This window comes from Anser anser (assembly GCF_964211835.1).
Source record: "Anser anser genome assembly, chromosome: 9".
NCBI classification, from domain to species: domain Eukaryota; kingdom Metazoa; phylum Chordata; class Aves; order Anseriformes; family Anatidae; genus Anser; species Anser anser.
Window position 1 is genome coordinate 17,534,363 of NC_139729.1, and position 21,954 is coordinate 17,556,316.

The 21,954-nt window shown below is 48.5% G+C and overlaps 1 protein-coding gene across 4 annotated transcripts in view; it reads right to left on the reverse strand.

The window, feature by feature from the left end:
• TP63 (tumor protein p63) overlaps positions 1 to 21,954 on the reverse strand; it is a 154,532-nt gene that overhangs the window by 91,734 nt on the left and 40,844 nt on the right. For all 4 annotated transcript variants that reach the window (XM_083848016.1, XM_083848014.1, XM_083848015.1 and 1 more), the window contains exon 2: positions 10,541 to 11,209. In XM_083848016.1, the coding sequence (XP_083704142.1) occupies positions 10,541 to 10,602 (62 nt within the window). In that variant the 5' untranslated portion in view covers positions 10,603 to 11,209. The remainder of the gene's footprint in view (positions 1 to 10,540; positions 11,210 to 21,954) is intronic.

Genomic DNA, 21,954 nt, shown 5'->3' on the forward strand with positions numbered 1-21,954 from the left:
GGGGCTCCCGGCCTGGGCACTGCACAGCCCACTGCAAACTGCTTCTGGAAACCAGACAGCTGCAGAAAGTCAGCAGCAACCCACCGCCGCATCTGCTATCTACATCTTATCATTACCAGCCTGACAACAGTGACCACTTCTACATGTCAGAGGCATTTCTTTGTCCTCAGGGCTCCAAGCAGCTAATTGCTCCACCAGAACCAGGCGTCATCCCCTAATTGTCACAGCAAAGTACCCCTATTTCTTTTTCCTCCATCCGTTAGCGTCCTGTGAACTTTCCCAGACCTCTCTTATCTCCCACTCACCCTGGACACCCCCTTCTCCACCCTCAGCTTCTCACCCATCCTTGGAAACTACCTCCTCACCCGGCCGCGGACATTCCCTCCCCTCTGCTTGGCCCAGACACCCACTCCCTTTCTCAGCAGGGGCAGAGAGAGACAAAGCTCTGGCCAAAGTGTAAGCGCTGCCACAGCATGTCCTCCACCGTGCAAGAAGTTTTCCTGCCCGCTGCTTGCTAGTATGGGATACAGAGCCCTCGTAACCTCCAAAAAACCACCCAGGAGCCTGAGCAACCCACTTCAGGAAGCCAGTGTTAGAGCACGAGGCTGGGGCTCGTGCCCGTCTTTGCCCTTCCATTTCTCAGCTATGGCAATGCCACCAGCTTTGTAGAGCACACAGGGACCTGCTGACAATCCTTACATCTCCAGAGAGACACTGTTCCGAGACTTTCCCAATTTAAATAGTAAAAGAAAATTTAAATCTCCGTCCACTTCTGAAAGGCATTGTAAAACCAATTAGGAAACAGTCGCAATTGTATTATTTTTAACTCACTTTTGCAGCCAATCCTCGCCCCAAGCCTATCTGCAGCGATGCTTAAAGGTGGTGCTCATCTGGAGAGGGAGCGGTGGGAGCTGCCGGGCGGAGGGGAAAGCTGTGCTGCACTGAGAAAGTCTCACAAGCGACAGGAGTGGAAAATCCAGGCCCAGCCCTCGAAATTCTGAGGTAATTTTAAGCCAAGTTTGAAAAGAAGAATTGCAAGGTAGACTTTACAGGGAAATTGTTCAGAAACATATTCAAGTCCATTAAAAAAGAAGAAGAAAAAGAAGAAAGAAATCCCTTTGGCCTACACAAAAAGTGTTTCACTTGCTCAGTTTTAGATGCTGCTGTGCAGTACAAAGGGAGCCCCTGATTTCATCAGGCAGCTCCTTTCTTGAGGTGAAGGAGGACAAATGCAGGCATTAAATGCCAAAAGCAGCCCAAATCAGCTAACCCCATCCCTTCTGGCTATTCAGACCTCTGCAACACCAAGGATTAGTAACAGAAAATAAAATGAACAGCCCCAGGAACAAAAGCGTGAGTTCATTTTTAAGATTACAGTCATGACAAAATACAGCTATTACAGGCCTTCAGCACTGCACTGTAGTGATTTTAGGTACGGAAAAAGGAAAATAAAACTGTTCTGAAAAAACGATGGTCAGAAACCTGACCTTCCTGAGGCTTTCTGAATCCAGTCCCCTCTTCGAGCTTTGCTTATCAATATTTTCCCTCGAGCATTTACCTAATAATAATTTTTGCAGCAGCCTGTTGCTGTCCATTTTTTAACAAGGAGCTTGCTCTTAATATTTCCCACAGGAAACGAGGAGGCCTGGGTTTTCCCTCTTTTAACTATTGTCTGCTAAAATGTTGCAGTGCTGCGTGCAGCCAACATCTCTCAGGTTTCACTAGCCTACTTCCACCACTCCAGCGCAGAGACCACAACACAGAACGAGAAATCGCTGTATTTATTACAGATGGTAAAATAACTCAGCCAAGCGCATCAGAGCTTCAGAGAGGCAGCCAGGGTATAGGAATGGGCTCTCACGAGATGCTACATGGCTCTGGAAAAGGCCAGAACTTGGAATTAACATCTCCTCCTAAGGGCTGAGCATGCACAGAGCAAGTGCCAGCCACCAGCAGCACGTTGCCAAGCAGGCCTAAGAGAAAGTCCCCAGATGAAGGGTTTGCCACGAGCACGGCCAGTCCCCCGAACCAGGGACGTGCACGGTGCCAGGGAGACCTCTTTGGGTTCCTGAGCAGCTTGCTTGTCAGCACAATGAAAGTGAGATACATGGAGAACAGAGCAACTGTTACAGTCAGTGCAGCCTTGCTTGAACTGAGACGTGGGCACCTTGTTCTGCCTGCTGCTGGGAGGTTCAGTGGGTAAAGAGGTGACAGAGTGTGGCCGTGGAGTTTGGAAAACCAGGCAAACCCAGCTCAGGTCACTGCAGATGCCCAGGTCTCTGCCCTCCATGTCCCCAGGATGGAGGTGCTGAGTGCAGTTTGTGGGTCAGGACCGAGGTGCTCAGAGGGCTGTGGTCTCACCTCGGGTCTCTGCAGCGCTGGGGCAGCACCCTGCAGCTTGCTCTCAGCTCCGAGCAGAGCCTGGCAGAGGTTTCCTGCATGTGCCATATCACCATCGGTGGCATTTAAGGGCACGCGTTCCCCAGGACACCACCACGCTCCAGCAAGGACAATTTATTTTAAATGTGCTGAGATGCGAGCCTTTTTGATGCGTGCAGGAATCCGGTCCTCTCTCTGCCGGGGCCTTCCCAACAGCTCTTGGGGCTGGTTTGCCCAAGGGGAAGGCACTGGGCAGCCCAGCACGCCGAGCAGCAGGTGCTGAGATGCTGCTGTCCCCGGTCACACAGGGCAGACAGTCCCCAAATCTGGCTGCCCTGAGGAGGGGCTGGTGAGGGGACATCCCAGCAAGGGGACATCCCATGCAGGTTTCGATACAGTCCCCCCACGGGGAGGGAGCAAAGCAAGAGAAATCCTGCAGCCCATGCTGGTTTTCAGCCCCAGGATACTACACACGGCAGAGCATTTAGTCATACAAATATAATCAAAGAGGAGAAGGACAGCTTCCCCAGACAGCGAACGTGAAATACGTGATTCTTTTTTAGGACAGAAGGGTCTCACAGACTGTCTACAGCAAAAGACTCGTGACATTTTGAGCGTTCAGGCAAGGCTCTTGGCTCCCTGCAGCACCTACTCTTCCGAAAGCCACCTTAGTCTTTGGTTACACAAACCCTTTTATTGATTAACCACTCAGGGGACTTACAAAGCCTCTCAAACTCTCTCGGGAAGGTTGAATTTTACAAAAATAAAGTAAATCATCACGATAATGCAGAAAGTCCCTAGAACTCTTTAAAAGCAGGAAATTGCAAAGAGCAACATCCTGTGGTTCAGTAAATAATTAAAATGCAAACCAGAAACACCAGCAAAACAGATGTTAGGTGCAGTCCTGCACTGTGAATTTGGTTGAAGGTCTCACTTGTTACCTCACAGCCAACCTGCTAAATCCAATGTACTTTGGATGATAAAAAAACCCAAAACTTCCATTCCTACCCCTGCCACCATTGATGCTCCTACTGGAAAATGAGGTCTTCTACTAAATATGATGCTGGCTGCATTTTTCAGCTTGTAGCAACTCTGTGGCAGGCCAGCTATTGCTAAGCCCAAGGGCAGAGAATCCTTCTCCCAAAAATAAGAGCACTTGCAAAAACCTTTCTCTACGTCACAAATTAGCTGCAAGACAGGGCAGATGAAGGACAAAGAAATAAGAACAGATTATAGTCCTGGAAGACAAGGACAAGTAAACTGCTTATCGGAAATGCTGCTAGTGTGTATGGGAACAATACCTGCTGTGCTCACGGAACCCTTACTTGTGCAACTATGCCTGGTGTTAGGAAATTACAGGCTTGGCTCCCTATAATTTTATCAATACACTGCCACACCTAATGTGATTTATCATTTTTGCTTGTGATTATCTTAAAGCACTAGCTCCTGGAGTGCTACGAGTACACCAGAATTCCCAGCTCCACCACCAACAGGAATAATGTTGCCAGCCTGCATGTTTTGAGAAGAAAATTCAAAAACAAAAATGAACAAAGTTGGAAGAAAATGTAAAGGATTTTTTTTTAATATTAGGTTTTTATTCTTGTGTTACGTGACCACCTAATGCTCGTGCTATCTCTCAGAGCTGCTGCTCACATTGCAAGCTTCTTTCCATGCATTATTTCAGCATGCATCAACTTAGGGGCAGACCAACATACTAAACAGGCATCTTGAACCTCCCCCCAGCAAGGTTTCGTAAACAGAATTATTTGTGTGTTGCAAAGAGCCTGTTGAACCCCTGATCACTTACAGCAGGGTTTCCCCCTGCTCACTCTTTGGGGCGGCTGTTCTCTTTATAGCTCCATGCACTAACTGAATTCCCCTTGCTCATCTGCATCAGCGTTCATTATGTCAGGCCACCTGTGGCATTCAAACACCTGACAGGAGTTGACTCAGCAGCAAAATCCCACAGGGTGATGGTCTGGTACACCACGGGAAGTCATTGCAATCAGGCACCAAGAACACACGGGTAAGCCTTAGGAACAGGTACGGATGTTTCATGAGGCTATATAAGCAGGTGGAAGGATATTATCTATTTATTAGCAGCAGACCTAGTCAAACAGCACTCAGAAGTCCATTAGAATGAGGCATTTTCCTTCTAATTATTTCAGTTTTGATCACAGGTTACAGCTCCTCAAAAAATTAAAGTGAACAGCAGTGAAAATGCGTATGGAGTGTAACTGCTGGCTCCCACCACAATGCCTGAGTTCCCACAAAGGTTTTCACAGAAGTGCAAAACTAGCTCAGAGCTCAGTTCCTTGTGAAGGCACCAAATAAATACCCAGGTTTCCTTGATTTCTTATTCCATGGTTATAAAATCCTTGTTTTATAAGAGGAGCCGTTGCAAGTCAGCTTGTATCAGGGAGGTACCACACAAATCAGCACGGGATTATATTTATAGCATGTACCACCAACACCCTAAACATCTCTAAACAGATGAGCTATTGAGAACTTGATTCTTTAATCTCTTCAGCTTTTTTTTTGGAAGTTGAAGTTGAGCAAGATCCTATGAATTAGGTATTCTCTCCTCAAAGCAAAAAGGACCACATGAAAGTCTTTACACATTCTCCTTCCAGTCCTTTGAGAGGTGGAAAAAACAGAAAACGGTCAATTTGGTTCCCCCTTAATCCTTTAAGCAGCACTAAAAGGACCTCCAAGCAGACAAATATTATTTTTTTATTTTTTGACACTCTGAAGAGCCTGTACTGCTTTGAGGAGGAAAAGAGAAAAGTGATGTCTTTGGCACTGGCTGGGAAGGGGCTGTGACAGCCTCAGCACAATGAGGTTTCTCTGACACAGAGCAAAGAGGTCTGGTCGGGGCTAAATGGAGGAGGGCAGCGAGGGAAAAGCAGACTGCAAGGGCTCTGCTGGGAAGAGAGAACTTAAGAGAAATGGAGTTAACGTGATGCTCTTGAGCAGTGTTTTGTAAATCTTCTAATTCCATCTTCTGAAGAGACTGCTGTATAAGAGCAGGAAAAAAAGCAAAGAACAGACCTTGAAGGTGAGAGAAACACCTCCGCTCCCACCACCACATGTCCTCGGCAGGGTGCTGGGGGGCAGCTGAGAGGCACAATGGTGGCAGCGTGCCCTCCCTGCGGAGCTGTGCCGTGGAGCCCTCCCACCCACAGGATCACGCCGTGCTAGGGCTCAGCACACCACACGCTGCCCCTCCTGCACGCCTGGTCCATCCAGGGAACCCCCTTAGGATTTCTACCAGGGGTGAAAACACAGCCGTGAGACCACCACCTCCTGCACACAGGAGAGCGCAACAAGGCCAAGAAAAAAGCCTCTCCCCAGCTCCCCTCCACCTTTCTCTCCTCCAGGAGGCATCAACCACGCCAAACACACCACGAGCTGCTCAGGACTGTTTCTGGCCCCTCTCTGTGTCTTTGGAAAGTACCTGCTGTACCGCTGGCTGTTTCTGCAAAAAGACCTATGCGAAGCCACGTGGCTTTCCTCACTTGGCTTCAGGTCTTTCTGCTAGCATGGCAAATCTGGGCTCCCATCTCAAAGGTGACAGCAGATTAGACTTGTCAACCCTGTCACACCTGGAATTAGGTTATTTTATTCAGCACCACACAGTACGAGGAAAGAGGAAAAGCAAAAGAAAGAGGAAAAGGTAGCCCAAATGCAAGCGCTCTGCAGAGCTCTGCATACGAGATGAACCTCTCCTGCAAGATATTAACCTGTTACAGCTTAGACACCACTCTGCCCCAATAACCCCAGCTAATACCCAAACGAAAGGATTGCTGCTGACACCAGCACTGAATCACGGCTGCGAAGGGACACAGTTGCTCACCGCTGCCTGTGATCAGGAGGGGCAGCTTGCATGTATTGCTTGAATATGCCCCCTTCCAACCCAAAGGGAGGAAACCTGCTGTTTAATTACTAATCATTAATGATAGGAGAGCATTGCCTATCAGCACTGATGAGAGGTACAGAGAGTTTTTCACGTTTATGCTGCACTGCAAGCGTTAACATTGGCGAGGCTCCTATCTGATAACTGCCATTCATTTGCCAGCCCTGTCTGATAGGTGTGGGAACTGAAGAAGAAAGGTGAAGTGACACGTGCAAGGCTCCCGATGAAAGATCCCTTTTGAACCCCGGAGTTCTGGCTCTGCTCACCAAAATCTGTCTGGATACAGCACCCAGCAGACAATGCTGCCATGCCCTTCCCTTCCTTCCGTGCCCAACTAATTTCTGACAGTTTCCCTCGTTCCCTTCTACCAATAGATTTCCTACATAATTGGTTGCATGTTTTCTCCTTTGCTTGATTGTTGTGTTCTTTTTGATTTATTTCTTTATTTTAGCAACTCCTCAACCAAAACCCAGAGCCACGTCTGAGACATCCAGTTTCCAGCACGGCCCCGTTATTAGCAAGATCTGGGAGGCTGGGCTCACATCGCGCTGAGAACACAAAACCAGAAATGAAAGAGGAAAGAGCAGTTAGTGCGAGGGGCCTTTCATTCAGAAGGGAGGAGCGAGCCACAGCAAATGCCTTCAAACACTGGCAACCCGAAATTAGCCTGGGTGCGGGGAGGGGGCGAGCAGGGCAGGCAGGACCCCGTGCAGAGCACGAGCAGGTGCATTCCCCACAGCCCCAAAAGAAGGGAGCTCCTGGGCGAAGCACAGCCTAATGACCATTATTTCCAAGAACACAAGTAACTTATCTGTAAACATCACTCCCCCAGCCAGGCATTAGCTGGAAAAAAAAAAAAAGGAAGAAAAAAAAGCAGCTTTGGAGAGCGAAACTAATTACATAGCTCTCAACAGCTGGACTTTGATCATAATTACAGTGCCGTCTTCTTTTTGCATTAGCGTCTTTCAACTGCAGCTAGGTGGGCACTTCTTGGAAGGTGGAAATCCCGCCCGTTTCACATCAGTCGTTTTATGACTCAGAGCTAGCCTGGGTTTTCTGCAGCAAAGGATGAGCTCCGGCTCCCACATTACTATCCGAACAACAATTCATGGGGTCAGGCTTCAATACAGGTGCCTCCGTCCTTACAGCATCTCCTTCCCAGGGTCAGGAGTCAGAGCACTGAGCCTGCTCTAGCACTGATTTCAGGCATTTCATGTCAATCCCTTTATAAAGGAAACAGAAGTAGAAAAACTTGGAGGTTTTGGTTTGATTCTCTTGCTGCTGAGTTTTAGCATCTTGTAGATGTTTCTGCTTAGAGGCAGAGCCGAGTCTGGATGTACCTTTCCAAGCTCACGTCAGGCAGCCGCACGCTGTGTCTGCACCCCTCATTTCTGCACAGGGATGTACATCCCGTCGGTGCCCGGTACCCCTGTGCCCCTCTCACCTGGGTGCAGCTCCAGCACCCAAGCAGGGCTAGTAAAGGAGGAGACTGCTTGTCCCCTGTCCCAGCCGAGCTGTCTGTCCTTTTGTGAGATGCAGGGAGTGCTTTTGCTTTGATAACCAAATTTTGCAAAGAATTAAATAGCCTAAATGAGAGAGATGGGGCAGAAACTGCTGAGACTGGGACTGGGGCTGCCTAAACCCTAAGGTGCAGAGCTGCCAGTCCAGGCACCCAACTCTTTTTCTCATCTGTGGCACTGTATTACTGCACTGTTTGGATGCAGTGCGGTGAAACAACAGGCAGTAAGCATGCAAGCATTATAATGGCACATCAGTGAACCCTCCTGAACGTGACCTGCATTCATCTCTTGACAAAGGAAATGTTTCAGCTGGCTCCCACCCTATCTGCCTGCCAGACACCCCCAAAGTGAAGGGCTGCATAGACGAAGCAGTGGCAGGGGGTAAATCTAAGCCACAAATCTTAGCACTAACTGGGATTTATAACTGCTTCCCCTTCCACCTCGTCCCATGGCTCCTGGAGGAGTCAGCCTGGGACACATAACCCAGAGCCACCTCCACCATGGAAAGGAAGCCCATGTGGCCACCAGGATCGGACAGGAACAGGGCACAGACCTACACGGACGTCAGCATGACCACGTTCCCTCCCTTTTCAACAGGGTTTCAATCACTTTTCACGACTGCTATTTTGCCAGCATGCCTCAGCTCAATGTTATTGGTTTGCTGTTTATATTCTCATTGCATATAATTTTAAGGAAAGATATATTCATACAGCCAGAATTGCAAAGAAGCATATCGGTATTAGCTAAATAAAGCGCTTTAACCACATCAAAGCAAAAATGTTTCAAACTGTAAAATAAATGCAATTATGAAACTGTTTAATTTTGTTAAATCAGTCAGAAGAATGTCACCCAGCGTATCATGAAAGATATCCAACTGACGGAGCTTAAAGCTCAAAGTGTGAATGTCCTCACACCAAGAAAATTATTTCAGGGAGCAACTTCCAGCTGATTTTGACCACGCAGAGCATGGCCGCTAATAACTGGACAAACGCCGCTCTCAGTTCATGAAAACAGACATGCATAACAGCTGAGACATGTTGTTACTCTAAGCCAGATCTTGATCAGGTTTTATGACCGAGGGGTGTCACAAACTTTATCTGTCCCAAGCTGTCCCGAGGCTTCCCACAGCACAATGGTCACTTACAGAAACCCCTCGCGCTGCTAAGGAGCAGCATTTCTAGAGAAAGGCCTGATTTGCTGGAGGATACAGATTTAAAGGTGTGAAAGGCCCATCCCAATAGTTCTATAAAGTACAGCCCAGGGAATTTTATTCTTTAATTCCTGCTCCCAATGGGATTTTTGCTTGAGCTGCAGTGCCTATCCTACAAACCCGTTCTTTGACACAGGATGGGATGGATAGGATGTTCATAGCATCTGGAAAGCTGTCCCAGAGCTCACGTACCCTTGCTAGTGCACCTCTGAGCTTTCCAATATTTAAATGATATATAAAGACCCCACCGCTCCCAGCCTCACTCTGCCCTCCCGGATGGGTGCTGCTCCAGCATTGCTCTCCTCCCAGCCACATGCAGCTCCCAGGTGGGTTTGGGAGAGCAAAGCATGGCCTCGCAGCCCCGTGTTCGTGTTGTGGAAGGTCTCGCCAGGGAAACCAATACCCCCGGCCTTGTTCCACATTCCTCCACCGCAGCAGCGCAGCCAAGGACCGCGCACTATGTCCCAGCTCCCCTCCTCTCCTTCCCCGCCACCGGCCCCGAGCGCAGGGTGGCACCGAGCGCCCGCACATTAAGGGGGAAAAACAACAACACTGTGACAAATCATAATAGCAGGGTGGGGGAAAAAAAAAAGTAGAGATCACAGCGGCCGAGCCCTCTCTTCAGCAGATGGCTATGCAACACATGCACGGTGCAGAGGATGAGTTAACAGTTAACCCTTCCGCGGATCAAATGCCGTGGTGAGACCCCAGGCAGGGCTTTTGCAAAGCACAGCCAGAAAGTAGCCTTAAAGCAGCTTGACAAGCGACCGCACTCGGAGGATTTCACCTCCCTGAACTTTACGACTGGAAAAATACCATCTACATGTCATTTACATGCTTAAATATAGTAGCTCCTGTTGGGAGAAACAAACAAACCGACAATGTGATACCGTGATACCTCATGCGGACATGCTCTTTTATCTGCTGGAAAGTTATAAAACACAGCTTAACAACAAAGCTAAAATAAGAGTGGTTGTCAGGCTCTACATTGGCTGTTAAACAGAGTGAAAAAAATATTCTTTGAGAAGCGCTCTCTCTTAGGAGATGTTTTTTCTTCTCTGCATCTTTTAAATGATTTATTTATCCTTTAAATTCCCAAATCTCAGAGCTTAATAATTAAGTTTATATTCTTTCCATGAGTTTTTCATTTAAAGAAACAAATAAATACACTATAGAAAGCAAAAGCAACTCCTGCATGTCCCAAAGCACCGAATAACCTTCACCTCCAAAACACAGGGAAAAGATACTATCAGCTTTCACGTTATTTATCATATATTTTTTCCTCTAACTCCAGAGAGGAAAAGGCTGATATCTTAAGCGGATGCCTATAATTAAACAGTAACCTGTTAGAAAGCCAAAAATAATAATAAGCTCCACTGAGCATGAAGAGAGCGGCACATTTTTTCCGCGTGCAGCCCAGCTGCCGCCGGACGATAGCAGGAAAGTTAACAATTACACAAGACACCGAGATCAAACCTGCGATAGGAGGGGGTTACGTCACGCTCAGAGACTCACCGCTGGATGCAGGGATCGGGGTAGTACTGCAGGGTGGTGAAAGGTGCCGCTTCAAAATTCATCTCCTTCCAGCCCCTCTTAGGGTCCGAACAAAAAAATAATAATAAATAAGTAGATATAAAGTCAGCCGGCTAAAAGCAATAAGGTCAAGTGGTACACGAGATACAACTTTAGAGATTTATTTTGCACTTGCAGATGGGTGGGATCTCCCGGGGACGTGGCCAATGGGATTCATCAAGTGACCCGAGCATCACCACCAGTCCCTCCTCGCCAGCTGGGCATCTTCTGCGCGGATATTTTCCCCTCCTCTCAACATCCTTAATAAACTTGGGAGTACGTCGGCCACACTTGTTGTTGGGAGCTCATCTGGGGCATCTCTGAACTTCTGATCTCGCCGGTCATTGGTCGCCTTCCTGCCTGACTTCACGGTTTAATTTTGGCAGCTCTTGCGATTTTGCAAACTGCTGTGGCTGATGGTCATCCTCGTCTCCAGATGGCCGGAGTTTCCTCTGCTGGGTGCAGCACCCGCGCTGGATTTTGTCGTGCTTTAAAAGCTTTCCTGGTCAGCTCTGTGGCTAATACCTGCGTAACGTTGCCTGGGGAAATTTTCTTTTTCAGTCTCTCTCTTGTCACAGTTCAAACTGTCTGTTGTGGTCATAGTTTCAAAAGCTGAATGACAAAATATGGGGAAATTCCTCATTTAAATTTAACTCTGAACTTTTGCTCTTCTGCCTCCCCTTCCTGCCTCCCCTATCCCCCCCAAAACATCTGATGTAATTGTAAATGCTTTGCTCTGTATCTTTTCACTGAGAGTTGAGGTATTTGTGTTAGTGTTCTTAAAATAACATAAACGTTTTTCACATGAAAAATTACAATACTTTCAAAGATCCCGAGGAGAGAAGAAAAGTAAAAAGTAAAGAAATAAGCATGACGTCTTTTTCAAGCCACTGAAGCCTAAAGAAACAAGAGCAAAATTAAGTCCAGGAAACCAAACTACCAAAGGTGAAAGGAAGATCATACCTTCATGAAGAAAACTACATGCCAAGAAGGGAATCTTTAATTCCCCCCACCATTTTTAATTTATTTTTTTGGTAATGACACAGATAACCATTCAGGAAAGCAACCTGCTTTATTCCCCTGTTTTTCCCCCTCCACAGCTTGTCCAAATAGTACAGGCTGTAAACCTATCCTGGTTTTGTGGTTTTGGAGAATGAATGAAATATGAATCAGGAGCTAAATTAAAATGGATTCCAGCAGGAAAAAATAGCATGCATATATCTATGCACCAACGGGGCCACGTCTTTAAGCAGACATATACGTTTGTGCGTGGGGAGAGGGGAGGGTGCTGCCTGATAGCTCACCTACTGTGCATCTTTTGTGCTGATGTCAGCACAAATGCCAACCTCCCGAGCAAAAGTCAGAAGCTCTCTGAGAAGGCAGCGATTGCCTCTTACTTTTCCCCTTATGCTCTTTCCTCGTAGGAAATTTTGGTTCGAAGAATGTCATGTGGAAACATTTTCTTTGCTGCCTGTGCCAGGGTGGCAGGGAGCTATTTCGGACTTGACATTCTCCACCCACACTCGGCCTGATAGCTCCTAACATCTGTGAATTGTGAATCCTGTAAACTCGCAGAGCTGATCCCTGCCCATGCCCGAGCGACTTTCATTATGACAAGTGGCACTTGCCAAGGAAGAGAGGCTGGAAATGAAGGCTGTGTTTATTAACGGAAGTTAAGGATTTCCTTGCTGCTGGATGCTGCTTCTGCCTGACCCAGAGTAAGCACACAGAGCAGGCAAGTCTTCTCCCCACACAACCCATTTCAGTAAGAGCTTGGGTCCGCGCTCCCCTGGCTCTAGGACTCGGCTTCAATCTGCACCCCCAGGTACGTGTACGGATAATCAGCCTGGCTGGGAGGCAGCAGGCTGGGCTCAGGCCCTTACTACAAACCATGCGGGAGCATCACTGAGACCCCATGCTTGTGCCCAGGGACAGACCAGAAGCCTGTTGGATTTACTCCAGCATGGCCCTCTGGGGTCTAGCTCTGCACACGGGGTTTTGTGCAAGCCATCATGAGTGCATTGACTCTGAAAGAGTTGGCATTTCCAGCTAGATTTCAGCCTAGAAGGCAAAAGTCCCATGAAAAAGAAATGCTGAGTGAAAACGGTGGTTCTTGAGGACTTCTCTTCCATCTATTTCTCCACAGGAGCCGGAGAAGTGCCTTTTCCAGCACAATCCCGGTGCCAGGACCAGCACGCTGGGAGCAGGAAAGGCTACACAACTCCCCTCCAGGGATTCAGACCTGCCCTTCTGGTCTTGGCCGGTCTCCTCACCTGGCACGTGCCCAAATAACGCCGTGTGGTCACATCGCTCATCCCAAGGGCCCTGTGAAGTGCACAGGCAGCTCCTGGAGCTGGTGCTGCTGCGCTGCCTCTGCTGCCGAAGATGAACCTGACCCCGGCTCTTCCGCTACATTAACTCCGCACAGCAGCAAAGGTCTAAAAAGCCCCGCTCAGCAATATCTCAAGGAATTTTGCTAGGAACATCCAACATCAGTATGCCCTTCCATGTGCCCTTTGCTTCCTCGGACCCATTAAGTACAAGTTTGTTACAGCCCAAACTACCAAGCCTGCGATTCCTGCTTTCAGTGCCGAACATGTCTAGCAGCATCCCAGTCAAGAAGAGGCAGTTAGTCTCCAGCTTGTAATTCACACCAAAAGAATATCTTCTCTTGAAAAACCATAATTAACTTAAAAAAAGCAGCACCACATAATTGTAATGAGTAGCAGTAGCTTGGAGCAGGGCCCTCTTCTCATTCACAAGGCACCAGTGGGAGGGGGTGTCTAGCAAGGACATTTCCATAAGAACTTCAAAAGGGGCCACCAACTGCCCAAAGTCCTCACCAGCCCTCATGCCTGGGGTTGGGCAAATGCAAATGGTTCCCAGTTTGGCTCATTTTGGCAGTGCACACAGCATCGGGCTGCCTTTCCCAGAGAACTGGACGTTTTCAGCCTCCCACAGAGATTTGGCTATGTTTTGAAATGGCTGAAAAGGTCCACCTTCTGCTTCTCCCAGCTGCAAAAATGGAGCCGTGGGAGCCTGCTGGTGACAGTGGGCAAAAACGACCTGCAAGAGCATCCTCATCCCTCTCGCCCAGCCCCAGCTTCCCATTTTCCCCTTGGTGACAGCCAACGCTGAGCTGTACGTTCCCAATGAAGAGCGATTCGGGATGAGTTTGGGCAGAGATATCAGCCTTTGCAGTCAGACCGCGTTGAACTCCTCTCAGCTGCAGGGCGCTCCTTGCATAGCACAGCCCGCAGTGGAAACACAAGCCACAGGGTGTGTGCATGTGCGTATTGCCAGTGCCCCATGCATAGCTGGGAGGCTCGCAGGGCTCAGTGGTATTTGGCCAACCCCATTCACACTGCCTTGGAGAAAATCCACTGGGAGATGGAGTTCTTGCAGGAGCAGACCTCAAAGGTGGTCAGCTCACCAGGAAAAGGGGCTTGTGATATCCCCGGCTTTCCTTGCCCTTCCTTGGATGTGTCCAGGCTGGTTCAAGGGTGATGCTAATGTACCAGCAGCAAGCACATGGCCTGCAGGAGGAGGGTGGAAGCCAGGGTGTCAGAGATCTGTCTGGCTAGCGGATTTACAGCCAAGCCTCCAGTGCCTGCGGTAAGCAGGCGGCATGGGGATATGCGGAGGAAGCATGTGTGTAGGTGGGCAAGAATGCGGGGCATTGCTCCGCCGCCACTGCTTCCACGTCTGGGAAAGAAGAACGGGCAGAGAAACAGCTGTGCACTACTCTCCCGTTACCCCCCCGTGCACCCACCCTCTCCTCTTCAGCTTCTCGTTGAGATGAGCACGAGAATGTTTTAGCAAAGGGACTCCTACGGATTTATAGTGGTCACCCCACCACCAGCCAAACCCAGTGCCAGGATGCATGCCAACCCCTGTCCTGAGCAAGGGTGAAGTGGCGAGAAACAGCTCCCCAACATCTCCGTGGCTCCGGTCCTGATCCGTGGGTCTGGGGACATCTGAATGGCTTGGAGCTAAGGAAGACAGGGAAGGGGAGATGCCAGCTTTGCTCCTAGCCACTTATGCAACTGCTGGCTGCAGGGTTTGCCTGGAACCAACCCCACCCGCTGCACTAGGGGATGAAACACCTCATTCGCAGCGTGGGATTTCCAGGGGAGTGGTTGTGGTCTTCCTTTTTTCTTTTTTTTTTTCTTTCTTTCCTTTTTTATTTTTTTAAGTTAAAATTAATTTCTTTCAAAAGCAAGAAGTTTATCTGTGGGATATTTGGGGATTTATATTTATTTTTGTTAGAAAAATTTGGAGAGGGAAATAATTACTTTGCTCCAAGCAATAAAAAGTCTTTATCTTGGCTGTCCAAGGGGAAAAGGTCACAAAGTGTTAATGTCCCCTTTGAGCACATTTTCTAATTTCAACTACATTTTACTAATATTTAAAGATTTCAAAGGCATTAAAGTGTTCAGAATTTCACAAACAGAATGAAGCAGGGGAAATACACCTTATCACTAACTCCAGTGAAAGGAAAGAGGTAACAGGTATGGCCCCCACAGACTTCACAGGATCTACCCAAATGCCACAATAATGGGAGAAGCTTCCGTAGCTTTTCACGTTTTCCCTCCAGCTGGCAGCGATCACTTGTCCCACTGCTCCAGAAATGTCAGACCTCTGGCTTTTGGCTCATACAAACCTTTGCCCCTGTCATCCCCAAACTAAGAGCCAGGGACTCAGAGAGCAGCAAACTGAAGAAAAACCTGCAATTTTGCACAAAACTTTCCCCCACCACGTTCTGTCCAGCTCCTGGACACTGGAGCTCTGCACTATGCTCCTGTCGGCTGCCAGCTGTTACCTAGGGCTAGAAGGAAATGCAGGGACACCGTTCAAAGCCTCCTCACAGAGCAACCAGACCTACTTTCAGAGCCGTCTGGTTGCCGCTGGTGGCTCGTCTGTCACATACGTATTGTCAGAGCACCATCCACCTGCAGTAAACAGTATAGGCTGCTGCTGCTGCTGCTCTCTGAAGGAACAGCAAATGAGGCACAAACCAAATTTGTCCCCAGGACCCTGTCTCAGCAGGGACTCAGGGGACAGGGACTGCAAGAATGTGACTATCCTAAGGCTGAAGTCTTGCACGTTCTGCCCCCACATCACCACTTTGTAGTCTATCTGTCCATCAGGGAAGAATGTGAGACAAAGATAAACCAGAAACAAGGCCAAAAAGCAGGCTCCCGTCCTACAGACAGCTTCCCATTAGTGCTTTGGTCCCTGCCCTGTCCCGAAGAGCCGGCAGGACACTGTGCAACTCTTATGGGAAACTCCCATCGCTAAAGATGGAGAGGGAGAGACAGAGCTGCTGGGCAGAGGGAATTTCCCTCCCTGACGTCCCCGCAGCTGCGCCACCATCTCGAGGCGTCCCCGAGACACAGCGGGGCCCCAGCCTGGGCTAAAGCGGGGCTGGAGGCTGGGACAGGTGGCAACACCCCGCCGTGGGGTCTGGATTGCATATCAAAGCGGTGGCAGTGGCTGTGTAGGTGGAAGGCTTGGCCTCCCCATACAGCTGCCACGCGACATGTCTGGCATTCTGGCCAAAACTGCGCCGCAAATACACACGGCGTCATCGCGCCCGCGGGGCCGAGCCCAGGTTGGGGACAGAAACCCCGGTGGCTGCATCCTCCGGCTCTGCTGCGGCACCGTGCAGCGGGGTGGGTGGCAGAGCAGGGCAGGACCGGCAGCTCCCTGCTCTCATCTTTCACTTTGCTACCACAGGCTCACCCTCAGCCTCTCGCCCCAGACCTGTTCCAGAGTTTTCTGATGCCCTCTGCTCCAGTCTCCCAGCTTTCACCGTCAGAAGCCACAGAGGCTTGTGAAAAGGTATCAAGGCTGTTTCCGTTTCTGAAGTCCTGGTGACGGCCGGCAGCATCAGATCAGAGTTAATCAAAGAAGAAATTTGTTCTATGTGAAGCAAGGTGAAAGCGTTCAGCAAGTTGCCTGTATGGAGAGATTCACGCAGAGAAACTCACTAGCAAGGATGGCATTTGCTGTCAGCCTCAATGCAGGAAACAAAACTGCTGTGGACTGAATATTGCTGTATCACTTGTCTTTCACTCCCTCTAACTTTTTCCTTGTGAGTCAGAGCTGAGCTAAATCTTCGCAATGTCTCATTATTGCTGCTATTGTCCCCTGGTGTTTCCTTATCTCCGCATAATCTGCACACAAGCAGAAATGTCTCTGCCTTTTTGGCAACTTCAGAAAATAAATCCTCCATGCAGAAGCATAGGTCTCAATAGATTTTCTAATTTCCAAACAGGATACACCAAAAACTCATTGCTTGGCTGGCAGGACTCTTGTTCCCAGCATTAAGGCTATTGCAATCCAAGGTGTGAGCGCAGCTCCTGCAGGCATACCCAAACTAATGGGATTAAAGTCAGTTCAAGAACCAGTAGCAATTAAAACAAAAACACCCAAAACATTAACCACAAGCAATGGAAGCCCTGGTTGCAAACCTGCACATCCTCTGCTGAAGCCTGCACTTCCACACTTCCCCAGCCGGCAGTAGCCAGCTCACCAGGATTACCATGAACGTGGGTGTTTTCACACAGGTAGGATTTGCCCTCCTGACTGTGCTGGGGATGCAGCCCGACAACACTGCTGGTAGGGACACCAGGACCTTTCCAAGCCTTACAGCTTGCAAAACAGCAAAGAGAGGGCAAGCTCAGCTCTGCTGGGCAGTCCACCCTCAAGATGGAGAGCAAAATCCACTTCATCAGTGACAGCGAGGCATACAGCCACTAAAATGAGGGTTTGGTGTGGCTTGAGTAACGTGAGAGTTAATAAAACTTTTTTCCCCCCTCTTGGAGCAAAGATCAAGAAAGCTGAAGAGCCAGTGTTTCATGTCTTTATGGAGAAGATAATGACCTAAGGTAAGTCTCTTACATTCCCCCCATCCTTGCACTTTGATGTTAATAGCCCATGTAAGCAGCCTTGGGAAAAAAAAAAAAAGAGAGAAAGAAAAAAAAAGAAACTAATGTGATATAATCAAAACTCTGCACATTTTTTTCCTAAAGTGAAGATTAATTTCTGCTGTGACCCAGCCTAAACACCTCATATATTGCAGCCTTGAAGCAGGCAACGGATTAATCCTCTGCCCCAAGCTCTCAGCCCAGCCTCTGGCTTTTCAAATCAGGGCAAATTGCCCCACTGCCGCAGGACGGGGTAAGCTGGTGCTGCTCTTCGCTAGGAAGCAGACCTGCCAGAAGCACTGGGCTGGCGGGGCGATGTTGCTCGAGGTCCTCACCCAGCCCGACAGCAGGGCCCTACCACACAGGCAATCCTACACTTTAGAAACCCTCCTCCTCAGGGATCAAACCTCCGGGGCAAGAGGCACAGCGTGCAGACTCTCTGACTGTTTGCGACAGCTCCTTGCAAGAAATGACCTCCTCACATTGCTGGCAACACAATGCATTCGGCAGCACGATGCCCCAGTGGGGAGCAGGCTCAGCAGTGCCCCTGTGCTGCTGTCCAAGTCCAGGGGCCCACTCCCACGAGCCCCGGGGACCCTCTGTGGGGTCTCGCTGCTGCTTCTGTCTTGTGGGGCAACACTTAAGAAACTGTCTGTTTGGGAGAAGGGATACATGTGGGATTTTTTTCACTTTTTTTTTTTTCTTTTATCTTCCTTCCCTGCCTTCCAGTTTTTCTGAAGAGTTCTCGGAGAATAAGTCTTAGCAATGCTAAGCTGGGTCTCTCCATTCCCCATCCTCTTACCGCACCTAAAAAGGCTGAGCAAGTCAAATCCAGCCCTTCACGTTACCTCTCCAGCCCCTGTCTTTCCATAGCCTTTTCCAGGGGCTGCTTAGAGCCCGTCATCTCCATGGGTACAACAGCAGAGTTCAGCTCTGCCTTTCAGGGATGTACTGGCTCTGGAGAACACGGTTCTTATATTATTGTATAAATATATGTTATATATATTATATAATATGTAATAATATTATACAATAATATAAGACCAAAGTTCTTATATTAACCCCCAGACCCATATCTGGGACAAATACAGAGCTGGGGAGCACTCCTGATTTTTTAAGTCACCCTTCCCAAGGGGAGGGTACCGAAGCACGGTATAAGTCACTCAAACAACATCAGAAAACCTTAATGCCACTGGCCTCCCTCTACAGGATTCCCCGGCACCATGCAGAGTCTACATTTGCTCTGTAGCAGCTTTTGCAAGCCCCGTGGAGCCCACCTCCCACACACACAGCTCCTGCACCCAAATCCACCGCAGCTTGAGACAGAAGCGGAGAGACAACTGAACTCTGCAGACAGGGGAATTATGCCACGCTCGTGGCACACTGTCACACAGCCACCAAGCAGTTACCGGCTGCGTGCCAGTAATCCCCAGCGAACAGCAGGTAATTGGGGCTCCCTTCACCCTGGCTACACAAGAGGTGCCACCCAGGTCCTCCTGGGACAGGGCCTGGAGGAGCAGGGCCTCCCAGGGCTGATCTCAGCTTTGAGGAAACCTGCCGCTCCACTCAGCCCTTTCCAGTCTGCTGGAAGCGAAGGAGAGGACACGTGGCTGCTCTGTTCGTGAATGTCCCAATATCCCACGTGAATGCAGGTGAATGTTTTAAATCATCTGAGAAAACGGGGAAGGGAAAATTAAGACAGCTTGCTCGTAACAGCATTTTCTCATCTCTTCTGGACCATTTCTGGAGACTGAGAAGTGCGCTTGTTCTCCTTGTGGAAGAGCTGGCCTCTTGTACACTTGGCAGGTCGCATTACAGCCTTCCCTCTGCCCTAAATATATATAAATACATAAAAATCACTTCCAGTCTACAAAAGCCCAGGCCTGCACTGCTCACAGTAATGTCTCTCTGCATTTCTTTGTCTGGCCCCTGCTCCTAGCCCAGTCTCCCAGGAAATGAGCAGCTTTTCCACTTGCTTCCAGTCTACTGCCATGAGGTGTCTAATGACCCATGCTTGAAAGCGGTGTTAAATATACATTAAATTATTATTACTGATAATGCCTTTTAAAGCAGCTTTATAAATAAAATGTATTCCTAAGAACACATAATTAATGGCTCTTTCTAAATAACTTATCCTAAAGCATTAACAATCAATTATTAAGCAGACAGGCTTTAAAAGCCTTTGCTACTACAGATTGCAACATGCAGATCCTGTGCTGTTAAAACAATTCAGGTGCCTTTTTCACATATGATTTCAAGTAACTAATGTAAACAAGACCACACAATATAACTTAATACATAGCAATCAAAAATTTCCCCACAGTCCTTTAATACAGAGCCACGTCCCTACGTAAGAAATGATGCAACAGACTTTCCCTGAAGTCCCAATTCCTACAATTGAAGCTTAAGCTCAGCAAAGAAAGAATTAAAATTATTTGGTTGCTGCTGAATCACTGGCTGCATTGGGTTATTTTACTGTGCATTAGACTTTAATTATAACTAAGCTCTAGCCATCTGTTCTTCTCCCTAATTATACGTGCAACAAACATTTCACAACTCCTACCGTTAAAGAGACCTAAGAGAGCTCAGTCTATGCTGTACGAGGTTGGCTTCATTGGGATCCTTTGCACTCGTGTTAAGTGCTTCGGAAGAGGAAAGCACACTCTGCAGATGAAGCCTGCAGTTGCTATTAATCCCAGGGGGCCTTTGCTACAGCAGCTTTCACATCTCTTGAAAGGACTGGGAACCTCCCTCTGCCAGGGCACAGAGAGCCCCATTAGTGCTACCTGCTGGTGGCCTCCAGCCCCGACCTCGCCGGTGCCATAAGAGCGCTGTACAGGGAAGAACAATTCTCATCTCCTGCTAAAGGCTTGTGCCCTGGAGCCTCATCAGTTACAGCATTTCAAAAAGGACTCAGGCAGACAATCTCTGGTCAATCTCTGGTCTTTTTTATTTTCATTTATTTATTTATTTTGCTATGGAGGCTGAAGGTGGTTCCACACCTAGCTGTCCACCTGGCTCCTCTTGGTGTGGTGCTCATTCCTACATCACAAGCATCCTAGTCCCTGCCAGTGCTTCAGCTGTCTCGCTTCATGAACCAGCATCCCAGCCACCACCAAGAAAGGTGGCACTGTCTTTACGTGTCACGTTGTGAACAGCATCAGCTAAAGACAAGGCCCCCACCCTACCCCTCGGTGCCTGCTACAGCATTAACACTCCCAGCCAGGCAGGTAAATGGTGGTTAGCCCAGGTGGAGAAAGCTGCTGCAGACTCTGAAGCCCCTCAAACACCTTCCCAGCACCTCTGCCCACCACCAAGAGGCAAGGCTGCCTGACTGTGCCATCTCCTCCCTCCCTGACCAGAGCTGCAAGCAGACTTACAGCCACAGGGTGTGCAGGTGCCAGTGCAGGCTGCCCAGGCAGCTGCCTGGCATTTTATAATTACACCACCACTGACCTAGGCCATCCCTTGACCAGCAATAAAGCCAGATGCCCAGCAAACTCCAGAGCAGTTATTCATCACAAAAAGATTTTGTTCCGCAGCAGTACTCTGCAACTGTGTTCATGCCCTGATGTGGAAAGAAAGGTGACTTCTTTTCAACTGTGCCAGCGGGAGATGGGCTGTTCCTGTGTCTGGGGACAGCATGGAGAAAGTGCCCAGGAGAAGAAAACACTGGACTGATAGGACCTGAAATTTGAATGTTTATATTTGTTGGTGTACCAAGGAAATAAAGCTTTGTAGAGAAAAGAGAGCTAAGGAAGGGAAGAATAACCCAAAAGAGCCCACAGTTTTCACGGTGGGATTTTGCATATTTGCTTTTATTTTAAATTATCTTCTCTCCTGCATCCCCAATAAGTTTTTAGATGAAATCCAGTGGTTTTCTCACCACAACCATATGCAAGGCCTTCTTTCCATTTCAGTCTGCTTAGGTATGTGCCCAGACTTTCACTCTGAATGTAATGTCAAAATGAATTTAAAAAAAAAAAAAAAGAAAACAACCAACCAACACTGCTCTGCTGTGCTTTGACAAGGACCCAAAACCACCACGTTTCTTGTGGTTTTCTTCTAAAATCATTATGACAGGGTTGAGTGGAATCACGAGGCAGGTTTGCTGAGTGGTTTGGTTCTGAGAATATAACAGAGTCCAGAGTCAGAGCATTTATCTCTGGCATCGGGGCAAGGGATCACGGTGTGGGTACACATAACCATGTGCGTGCCTGTCCTGGCCCCCAGATGGTTATATATCACACAAGGTGATAACATGCACACTGAGAACAACTCTGCAGGAGACACCAGGCATGGAAAGAAGCAATTCTCCATGATTTCCTTGAAGTTAGTTGCAGAACTAAAGCCAGAAAGTCCTGCTCCATAATTCTAGCTCAACTTCAACCCACAGACAAATCGACAGCAGAGTAACAGGAGCTG